At 35.3% G+C, this 12,284-nt stretch overlaps 1 protein-coding gene across 1 annotated transcript in view; it reads right to left on the reverse strand.

Annotated features, from left to right (window-relative positions):
• Nucleotides 1-12,284, reverse strand: part of LOC6639872 — a 52,813-nt gene that overhangs the window by 7,096 nt on the left and 33,433 nt on the right. The window contains exons 3-7 of the mRNA XM_002062660.4: nucleotides 9,438-9,573; nucleotides 4,204-4,412; nucleotides 3,852-4,096; nucleotides 1,031-1,103; nucleotides 7-158 (exon numbers count right to left, since the gene is read on the reverse strand). Coding sequence (XP_002062696.3) covers nucleotides 7-158; nucleotides 1,031-1,103; nucleotides 3,852-4,096; nucleotides 4,204-4,412; nucleotides 9,438-9,573 — 815 coding nt within the window. The remainder of the gene's footprint in view (nucleotides 1-6; nucleotides 159-1,030; nucleotides 1,104-3,851; nucleotides 4,097-4,203; nucleotides 4,413-9,437; nucleotides 9,574-12,284) is intronic.

Below are 12,284 nucleotides of genomic sequence, written 5' to 3' on the forward strand. Positions count from 1 at the left end.
ACTTACCGACTGGGAGGCTCCTTTCAGTATCTGTCCTGCCTTCGACCATATGATATGCGGTGGGGGACGAGCGCCAATGGCCGTGCAGGTCACATGGGTGCGAGTGCCAGCGATCACAGCATGATTGAGGCCTTGCAGCAATAGACTAAGTGGTGGAACTACACGGAGGGGGGATAAAATGAAATTGAAATGCAAAAATTATTATTATATGCCATGTCCTTTCAAAACTAATTTCCATTAAGCATATCCATTTCAGTTTATGTCACGCCTTGCACAGTGGCACAAATATGTAGTAATAACTTTAGACAAAAATTTGGTTGAGTTCTCGTAAGAAACTTAAAACTCTTTACATAAATGCAGTCCTAGCATGTTCTTCCATATTTTTATCCTCACTTCCCTTCTCATACTCCTTTTCGCTCAATTTAACATTTGCCAAATTCCAAAACTCAAAATTAGATTTCAACAGCAAAAAATCACCAGACAGACCACTGTGCCTTGACCGTTTCATAGATATTATATCTAATTATAATTTCCACCCACTACATAACACATATTTTCAATTCCCCAGAGTCCTGCTTGGGGGCCCAACCTAGACCAAAAAAAAAAACATTCAACATTTACGACACATTTTATTATATACCCATCACTGACCTTACTCATGGGACACGGACACCACGGCCAATGCGATTAGCATCCTCCCTTTAGCTGATCCAGTTCACTTTTATAATACTAAATTGGCCTCCTTTCTCCCCCATATAAATGCATAAATGTACGACAAAACTTTAATTACATTAATTTCCATGCTAAAGCCAACAGAAGTCAACCCATTTTTATCCACCCACTATGAAGCGACCTTGAACAAGCACAACATTTTATACATATATATGGAAAAACCCTTAAAAACCTCGAACGTGGTCAGAACCCAGAACTTTTGGCCTGCATAATTTTTTGTGTGGCAAAATATAAAATAGAATTTTGTAATACAAAACGGGACATGCATATTTAAAAAGGACCGAAAACAGAAACTTACGATTCAAATCCAGGACAACTTTTTTGGTCAAAGCAGGGACCACATGTCCATTGGTCGCCTGGCAGGTGTACATCTGCAATGAGAGAAAGAGAGAGGGAGAGAGTGAGAGAGTGAGAGATATATAAATTTAATGATTTATGCTTATTACAAGAAATTGGCTTTTATTATTAAGATTAAACACAATATACGATAAAATATCGGGCGATAATTCGAAAACAAGTCGATGATAAATCATCGATATGTTCAACATTCAATTTTAATTGCTTGAAATGTTTGTGAAACACGCACCTCCAAACAAAAGGGCCCCTCCCTTTTCTCTCTCACACACACTCACACAAAGGTTAATCAATTATGCTGTCAGGTGAAACGGGGGGAAACGTGTATTGGGGTAAGGAACCAATCGAAAGGCCAAGCAGTTCGAGTTCGAGTTCAAAAGGTTGTCGTTTGTATATTAATATCATAAATTCTGTTGCTTGTAATACGATACTTTTTATTGATTCACAAAAAAGAAAAGAATTGTAACGATGGCTAATAAAAATATTTGCATAACTTTGGGGGAGAAATTAAAACGCAGCAGCATTTGCCCTTTTACTCCCTTTCCCCCTCTCTCTCTCTCTCTTTCACTCTCTGCTTTTCCCCGAAATGTTGCTGGGAAATTAGGTCATAAATTTCTTTTCCATTGCACAATGTGCTTAATATTGAGTCTGGCGTCAGTGAGCAACTGACTGACTGAGTGCCCTGGGGGACTGACTGCCCGAAGGTTCGCAGTGGGTCATCGTTGTCTTCGAGGTGTTTATTGAACTGATTTCTTATGTTATTTAAGCATTCAATTTGAATTGAGTTACTTTTGTAAAGCACTTTAAATTCAACTGACAGAAGAGAGCTATGGTAAGAGAAAAGTATGGAAATTTGAGAATCTATAAAAACATCTCATAATAAAATATTGAAACTTCATAGTGCTAATAAAATGTTTCAATATATATCATCTAGGTCTTTAATCGTCTAGAAATCTATCTGGCGAGTGGCTTTTTAACGATCAATAGAAACTTTTTACAATTAAGTTAAGCAATGGATTGCTCTATTAAATGTATTTCAAAATTGCAAACTAATTTAAAGGAAACTTATAAATACAATTCTTATCACCTAAATTACTAGTACCAAAATTTTTCTTTAAAGTTTTCCTACTTTTAAAAGACAAATAATCTAAGACACTAGAACATAGTTTAATACCTTTGCTGATACTTTTAGAAAAGTTGAACTTTTTCAAAGTGCAAAGACTAAAAAAAATCTTGAACAAATCTAAATTTAAGGGAAACCATTAAAAATTCAACGTTTGAAGAGTCAAAAAAGAAGTGCTCACATATGCCAAAACTATATATTCAATTTATTTCCCTTAGCTGTATATGTATCTCTAATATAAAAAGGGGTGTTTTAGTATCACATATCATCAGTTGGAGCTTAGTCCGAAGTTTTAGATCTATAAATTGCAAAGTTAATTCACCTAGTAAATAGAAACAATAGTTAAATTGAAACATAGCCCTGCCAATGATAGTGTTGTAAGCCATTAAACAGAGTTTCAGTGTTGAGTAGCAAACATAAGATTGAATTAAAAGGAATTAAAGGGAATCTTCTTGTCTAATCGTTGACTTTAAGAAAAAACCTTAAACTACTTTGAGCTGTCTTTATGCCAAAGAGTTCTTTTACCACTATCATTTGAGTGTAGATCGCGTAAAAAATATTGTTCAACACCTGTCAAAACTAAGCTTATGCCACTTGCTCTAAAAATATCTAATAGATTTTCCCATAAACCAATGGATTATCAACAGTCAATTCCATTTAACACTATCTGCCCTTTAGGCGGCAGGCACACCCATTTCTAGACCTACCAACATCTAGTTATTACCACGCCCCTTGCTAACCAATTAACTTGAACAATTCCCTAACTCCCCTATTCAAATTTATTATACTGGCATGACCTTTTCTGGTACGCTTCTTAACCTATATACACACACACATATATGTGTGTGTGGTAATAATATAATTTATGTATTTTCTGACTGATGAATAACTTCTATTCCATCTTCTTCACACATAATCTTAAGGCAGAGAGAGGGAGAGAGAGAAGTAGAGCATCTGAAGTGAATTTATTCATTTTTCAAGTTGAACTCGCTCTTTTTTCTTTGGCTTTCTTGTGAGTTAATAATTTTTGGTATTACATCAATGAAAGAAGAAGAAGAAGATGAAGGAAAAATATCTAAATGATTTCTGTGGGCCAGCATATTCATTCATTTCACGCAGTTACAATGGACCGACAATTTGTACAAGTGGGAAGTAGCAGGAGGAGCAGGAGGAGGAGGAGGAGGAAAACCCACATCTGAATAGCTGGATTAGCGGTCTAACAATATTGTTCGTTACATGAAGCAAACGCTAAATCGGCTTAGAATCAGAGCAAAACCACCTTCCCGGTCCGAAAGCTGGGAACAATTCCCGATGCAGTCAGCCTGCCAGTGGCTGTGGTTGCTGCATTCATTTCCCAGGCGCTTTGATTTCTATTAGGCCATTGTATGGCTAGGACCACACAGGGAGAGAGCTGCCATTAAAAGAGGAGTCGGTCGAGAGAGGGGTGAGGTTCTGGGGGATTGGGGGGAAAATAAATGGCCAGCGGTGAGCAGCCATTATGCTTCGAGTAGAATGAAAGCATTGTTGTTGTTGGCTGCTGCTGCTGCTGCTGACTGTAAATAAGGCTTACGGAAAATTTTCGGTTGTAAATCAACTGCAACTTTGAGTCCAAGTCCCGAATTCCGAATTCAGGTCCACTTACCGTCAATAGATCCTTCCGTTGTATATTCTTCAAATGGAGCACATTGCGTACTGATCCATCCGGTAGAACTTGAAAGGAATCATCAACTAGGGCATGCTCACGCCACCAGGATACACGTGGCGGAGGAACTCCACCACTGGAAAGGCAAGTTAAATTGATGCTATCCCCTTCCAGATAGGGTCCAGCACTTTGTTCCCTTATGGCAGCACCATGATGATCCAAAATGGTCAACTGTGTGGGCGGAACTTTAAAAGGCGAACGAGAAAGAGAAGAAATAAAACACTTTTAAGTCACTTTCTCAAATGGAGACGACGGCCGGGAAGGCAGTGGGGGGAGACCTCTTTCAACTTACCCAAAACTGTCACATTAATGCGCCAATTTCGCGTTGGTGATTTATGGAAATCAACGCGACATTTGTAGAGCCCAGCATCTGCGGTCTGTATATTCTTGATGCGTAAAGCTGGCGGATTTGTGTCATAGTAGAAATGCGCCTTCTTATTGAAGACATTCTCATCCGCCCATGGTATGGCCTGATGCAAAGGACGACCACGCGCATCAAAGCTGCAAGCATAACAAAAGATTTCATTCAATTACATTAATTAAGGGAAATAATTCATTTAACTAAGTTTCATTTCTTGAAACTTTATTGAGGTCACCACTTGCCTAGTTTCAAAAAATCAAAAATTCTTTTAACTTTGCTTTTTCTAGACAATTAAAAAGACATAAATCGAAGGCATTCGAGCTATTAAAACGTTTAACATACCAAACCCAAAAGCCAGCAATTACACATAATAACTATGAAATTTTCAAATACACACCTTCAGGGTAAATAGTTTGGTAATGTTAAGATTTCATCAAAGAGTCGATTTGTAGTTACCGTGGAACGTTTTTTATTTTCATAGGAATAATTGTTAAGCTAATAAACTCTTTGCATTCGCAATTGTTTATACTTTCTTATTGTCTGTAATTGTTTTTATTGACATGTTTCAAAAGAACTTACTAATATTATAATTAATTATGAGAAAGAGTAAGGCTTGGAATAAACATAAAAAAATGGTATTAAGAAAAGGTATAAATGTTGACAGGAAACTTAACAAGAAAATAAGTGTATTATGTATGTAAATATTCTTTTAAAAGATTTTCAATTATGAATTAACTTTTAGTAGTTCAAATCACAGAAACAAATTAGGTAAAATATAAGTGATCCATCTTAATAAAATAATAAATGACTTCTAGGTAAATTCAAATTATATTATCTTATACCAAGAGAAAGTACTTTGAGAGATTTCCATCTTAGTCATTTACAAAAGAATAAATAGAATAACTTAGAAACAAATTCAAAGGATTCCCATTGCAAAGAATCAAAAAACGTTGAGTTCTATTACGTGCAATCCTTTTTTGGCCAGGATTCCATTCAATGCCTCGGATATTGAAGTTTTATATTAATAGAACTAACTTTACTTATAGTATCACAATATATAAGGAATATCCCCAATTTTGGGCCCGAATGAAATGACGAAGACCAAACCAAATACTATTGATCTTGATTAGAAAACGATGCAGAAAATGAGTTTTTCCCCTAGAATGTTTTATTTATCTTTTAAGAGCTTTGGTCATTAGCTCAATTTTAAGGCTACATTCAGAACGTTTTTCATTCTGCTTAACTGCCAACTTGAACTACTTCAATTCATTCTCTCAAGGGTATCTAAAATCAATACTTACTTTTTGGACAATTGATTTTATTTGGCAACAATTAATCGAACAGAATAATATAGACACACAAGACAGACAGAGGCAAATAAAAAGTGTGTCACAATGAAAATTAAATGCACATAAAAAAATCTAAAAAACAAAAGAACGAGAGAGGGAAAATTCTGCAGTTAAAATCAGAATACTTAATTAGCTTTCGCCGAAGGCACAAATATCAACAATATAAAACTATTTCAAACTATAGAGAATAGTTTTTTTTTTCGTCTCTTTTTTATCTTCTTGTATATGTGTTTTTTTGTGATTTTTCGCTGTTTTATTGTTATTACCAAACGTTTTTATTTTATGACTTTGTGCAATGCATTTTGACAAAATGCCGGCATTAAATGTCAACGCCCAAAGGCCACACCATGCCATGGCGTCCCCATCCCCCTTCCCAATCCACTTTCCTCTTAAATGCAACACCAGCAAATCGTAAATAATCTAAAATGCATTTCCAGAACTTTTAGTTTGGCTTTTTTTCTCGTTGCTGTGTGTCTTTTTATCTTTACTGGGGCCACTTTGGCGTTTTTTTAAGCTTTTTAAATGGTTACATTTAAATTGTTTCTCTTTTATTCTGATTTTGTTTGTCTACCCTGTAAAATAGGGCAAGTTGGGTATGCAAGAACTGACGAAAAGTGAGAATTGGGACTTGATAAAGTAGAAATTTTAGGGCTTGACCCAAACTAATTAGGTTTTCAGTTAAAAAAAAAATACTTTTACTTCTCATATTCCTTTTTGTGAACGGTAATCTCCTAGTCGTTTCTTTAGCTAGTTAGGTGAACTTTTTTAATATATTTTTTTCGTTTATTTTTTTATATGCGGTGGCACTTAATTTGATGATACTTGTAAATTTTTAATTTGGTTGCCTTTTATTTGGTTTGCTTCTCTGTGTTTGTGTGTTTGTCTCCAATTTGCTTGGCTGCTTTTTTTTGTGGTTTTTCCCCTGTTGATGTTATTTCCGATTCGGAAAATATACTTCCATCTTGCCCATCGGACCCTTCCCCCGCATGTGTTTATGTTAATTCCTCCCTCCCTTTCAGATTATTCCCTTTCGGCTTGTGCGCCTGCAATATTCATTTTATAGTTCGTTTCAATTAATTAATTGATCAATTTAGTGCATGTTGTTTGTCTTCTTCTTTATTTTGTTTTAAGCCGATTTCCGATTGCAATTTTTTATTGTATTTTATTTTATTTTATTTCAGAGCATTTAAACGATTTCTCTTTTACGGTCATTTTATATTTAAATAGGTCCGAGTGCCCAGAGGTCGCATATATAAATATATATCCATATACAATAAAAATTAATTTCTCTAATATATGCAATATATACATAGTCTATTCGAATAAAATATATAACATTCAATGGGTAACTAACTAGACTAACTTGAAAACATCGCAAATACGAAATAGTGTTGCAAAACGACATGAAATTTTGAAAAATTTTAAGAGTTCTTAAATTGTTTTAACAGTAAGTAACTGTTATAATTAATTAAACCAAAGGAAAATTTGCCTATAAAAAGACATTTCGAGATATCCTGAAAATATCTTGCAAGTGAATTTTCAATAGTTTTTGATATTTTGTCACACATTGTTATTATACTCCAAGGACTAAAAAAGCAAAACTAACCTAAACACTTTCTAATCGACTAAAGGGTATTTGTATATCAATGTGGAAAACTTTAAATTCCTTTATGCTTTATGTGTTACTGGAACATTAATAATTGCTTCTTTTATTGAGAATAATTTATGATCAAAACAGATCATTTGAGATTATCTACGCATATCACAAGAGCTTTTCTGGTAAGTAACCCTCATTCTCAATTGCCTTGAATGATTTATCTGTGTATTTAAAGATATATATTTAGGGAAATGCACTCCAAAAGACACATATCCCTCGACCCCTTCCCCTCAAAACAAATCGTTCCCCAATGTTAAACCGAGAAATGCAAAAGAAAACAATAAGCAGGAGTAAGTGCCTCATGATGGATGGTTATTTGTTAATGGATTTTCAGATAATTAAATTAAGCAAAAGGCAAAACTCCAAAGCCCCTCCGTACCCTCCCTACCACCCCCTCCCGTGCTCGATAAAGGTCACTGATTGGTGAATGGTGGAAAGGAAATTTTGGTGGGGATGTAGGAACAATTTCTCATGCAATTAATCTCTCGACCTCTCCACCATCTTTGACCGTACACTTTGTGAGGTGAAAACGCCAAAGACAAGGAACACAAATTTATGAAGTGTTGAAAAACAAATTAAAATTGATGGAAAACAATAAAAATAAAAACACAAAACACAAAGAAGGAACAAATGAACAGCCAAAGAACAGCAACCGAAAAGAAAGTAAAATGTGAACACATGAAAATTATTTAGAGGTAAACTTAATGCGGTCATAAAAGCAACACCTCTCCCTCTCTATCTCTTTCTCTCTAGACCTTTCTCTTCAATCTGTCTCTCCGCTGCAGTTAATGCTAGCGAGTTCATACTGTAGACCAAATGGTAACCACATGAGTGCACATTCAACTCTGACACTTTGACTTGACATAATCGATTTCTACATAGAGCAAAAAAAAAAAAAAAAAAACAGATAGAAGGAAAACCAAAACGAAAAACGACATTAAATTTCGAAGGAGAAATACAAAAATTAATTTCTGGTCTACTGCTCGCATCTGTCTCGCCCTTTCTCTCGGCGAGTGATTGCCTTTGAGGAAAGAAAAGTTTACCATCTACCTAACGACTTTAACGACTCCTCCAATGACTACCAACTTGGTGACATTTCCTGTGCGTTTTGGCACAGTGACTTACATATACCTGTGTACATATACATATATATAAGAGTACATCTACTCATATCAGTTTTCTTTTGCCTTTGGAGCTTGTTAAAAATTGTTTCGAGTTCAAGTTGGTCTCCACCAGCATACATAGCACGTAGCTTAGCTTCTTCTGTGTAAGTAATGTTTATATCGTCAAATTCAACATAAATGCCTTACGTTAATAGAATTTATAATGAGCGCACCTACTTAGTCGCCCATGTGAGCGTGTGTGTGTTCGTCTATCTTTCGGCCTGTCAATGTTGCCAGTTTTTCATAATTGGGCGCCACCCCCAACCCATCCTCAAATATTGCACAGTGAAAATATTAAAAAGAAAAGTATATACATATATGTATTAATATCTGCCTCCACACTTAACTTTATTTAGGGTAGATTCCCTGGGTTTAAATAGAATCTTCTGTGGAGCTTAGGTAACACAAAGTGACAAAATGAGCGTGGGCTGTAGCCAAAAGGGCGAATGCTGGGCAAGTTTAAAGGTTAAATATCTAAATATGGTATATAGGAAGTGATTTTATAACCGACTAACAGATGGTCCCTCTTATATTTGTGATCTAATTGTATTTATTGGTTGGTTTGTGACGAAATTTGTGAAAAGGAAAGCTCCTCTCACAGTTTCCTTTATGTGTTTTTAAGAAGTGTTCGATAGGCAATGCAGGATAAGTTCAAAAGATTAAAAGTGTCCATTGCGCTCTCCTGGCATCCAAGAATTAGATAACTTTTCTGTGCCTATTCTAAATTCCTTAACAATATTATTTAATGCAAACATCTGGTAGAAGGTTGCCATTAAAGTGAGGCACTAGATTTCCATAAGAGTCACATGTGTGTGAGGGAGATAGACTTTATTTTTGTTTGTATGCAAATTGACTTTGTTATGGCTTAGTAAATCTTTCGTTGCCTAATAAATGTGCATATCTTGTCTTGTCATCCGATCTTAAAGTATTGAAACATAGAAAGACCCAAATAAGCCTAGTAACTATGACTAAAACTAATATATAATGATTACTTACGTATATATTGGCTTCACATTGCCCTGACGATACCAAATGACCAGCTGAACCTTATCGGCAATCATAGTTCCAGGCATTAGATCACACGGCAAGGCCACCTCAGACCCCATGGCTGTTAGAACCTCCGATAGAGGACCTAAAAGAAAGAGGAAGAAAAGATATCATCAGTTTACTATATGGATAAATGGATAATATGAATTGCCAAGCATGACTTGACATATTTGTGTGTAGGTACATATGGAAATTGATAAAATGAAATTGGATCTAGGTTTGTTTATGGTTATGGGTTTAGGGTGGAGGAGTATTGGATGGGGCGGGTTACACTTAATTGAAATATCTGAACTTTGACTTTGGTCTGTGCGTGCCTCGCTGTTTTTATACGACACTCTCATACCCTCTCACTCTCTCTCTCTGTATCTGACAGCTTGATTTCCCTTTGATGATAAAGACTTTGGGGGGCGCTGAAAGGGTTTAAGCGGCATTGTGCGCGGATTCCGACATGGAGTCGTCATCATCATCATCCACATTCACATCCACATCCACACACAACGCAGCCAATCGCAATGTCAACGCACAGCGAGAGGTGACGTAGAAGTCGTGTGGCGCCTCACCGTTGTGCGTGCCTGCTGGGCCTTGCCTTTTGGGGCCCCCACTCCGCCCGCACAATAACCCACCGCCCGCTGTGGGCGAATGGAATAAACTCCGCTAGCGGCAATTAGACGATGCTTGATTAGAGATGAGCGACTGCGATGACAAAAGCATGACTTTAGAAATGTTTGAAGCAACCGTTACGTAACTGAAAACATTCGTCCTCTACCCAAGCAACAAGCACGTGTTATCAAACCATTGAGAAACCAATGAAAATTCAACCTAAAACATTCATTTTTCAAATTTATAGGAAAACATTTAAATAATCGTGGATACATTTATGCATTTGCTATGGAAAGTAAAGAGTGCATCGAAACGGTTCCAAGAATTTCTTGAAAATAAATCACATAATAAAATTTAGTGTAGCTATTCAGATCTGTATTGAAAATTATTTAAAATGTAGTGTCGAATTTAAATAAAACTCTGATGTTTTACTATCTCCAATGATCGTACTTTGTTCAATGTTTTGTAACTATAATATGTAAATTTCTTCTGTAACTAAATGCAATCAAAATAATTACAATCAAAGTATTGAAATCGAAATTAAAAATTGACTCTGATATACTGACAAAACAATAAATATGTGCTGTTCAATTATCGATACATTTTTGAGTGGTTTCATTGATTGATAGATTGATTGATAGATTAGGTATGTTAGAATATTCACTAAAGATAGTTTTTAACTACTATGTTTGAGTAGTGAATTCGTTACATCACTTCTTAAAGGTTACTATTTTCGAAATAGAATGTTTTAATAAGTCGTTATTTTTATATTTCCATTTCAAATAGTCTTGCTTAAGTTCAAGAGTTCGTAATCGAAAAGTTTTATTTTTGGATGATATGTGGGTATTGCTTTAACCGTTATGCTTAACAGCTGTTACTTTAATTTCAAGTAATTATAAGGAAGTACAACATTTTAGATCCAGGGGTGTAATCAATGAGTCTTTAGTTTCCTTCTTTGAATAAAGTAAATTGGAAGGTAAGAAATAGATCGATTTATCGCATTGGAATAGGTTTATCTGATGGAATTTCAAAGGAATATTAAGGGAAAAGATCTTTTACCTGTCGAATGCCTTTCAATTCATTTATTAGAATTACATTCTATATTATTCTTGAAGTGATCTCTTAACTTTAAGCACGACAACCATTTCTCATCACTAATTTCGTCTATCTGATATCGGTTGGGTGTTGTCTCTTCTTCCCATACATATAAAATAATAAAAATACTACTATGTTTGACAATCGATGTGTCTTTAAATGCGTGTTGTTGTTGTTGTTGTAGCTGTTGTTGGTGTTGCTTGATTGGTATTTGGTATTTATCAAAACGTTGTAATTATACAAATTATATTTTCCATATTTCCATACGCATTGCAGCAACAACAACAAAGCGACCAAAAGGGCGTGCCGTACGTGCCTATATATGGTATATGCTTCCATAACCCCCTTCAGGCCCATTCTCTAACGAATCATTTACCGAATTAATGTACAACTTTTTTTTCATTTCAATTTCTGTGGTGTTGTGTAAGCAAAGATATGTATGACAGGGGTTTGCAAGGGGGGGAAACGATTTTTGTTTGCTTTGCTGAGGGCTTTTAAATATATTGGTTAACCTTTATCTAGATTAGCATTATGCTGCTTTTTCGTCTTTTAACGAATTCCTACCACTGCAATTTAATTATCTTAATGCATTTTCACTCAATTAATTGACCAGGTCTGCCGATATATATACATACATATGTATGTATGGCTGATGAAAGTAATATGACTTTTTCAAATTTTCAATTTGCCAGTTTGGCCAGTTGGCCATTTGGTAGCTCTTGCTCTTGCTCTTGTTGTCGCCCTCATTGCTTTTTTCATGCTCGATTAATTGCCACACAATAAGCTCCAAAATGCCACACACAAACACACACGCACACACACACACAGTGTGCATATGAAATGAAAAATGGGGCTTATAAAGTCGGTAAAGGGTATAAATGTTTGCCTCTCTCTATATATATATAGTTGCTTTATGTTCAGTTATTTTTAGTTAATTAACATTTATGAATGGAATATGGGTTAAGCCGAAAGTTATTTTCAATCCATTCTCAAAGAACAATGGGCAACTTGGTTGGCTTAATAACTAACATTAATTGGTCTTCAATAGGACGAAGCCATTTTAATAACATTTATTATAACTTTTATTTGTTTCCGTTCAAA

The sequence above is a fragment of the Drosophila willistoni genome (assembly GCF_018902025.1).
Source record: "Drosophila willistoni isolate 14030-0811.24 chromosome 2L unlocalized genomic scaffold, UCI_dwil_1.1 Seg196, whole genome shotgun sequence".
Lineage (NCBI taxonomy): Eukaryota > Metazoa > Arthropoda > Insecta > Diptera > Drosophilidae > Drosophila > Drosophila willistoni.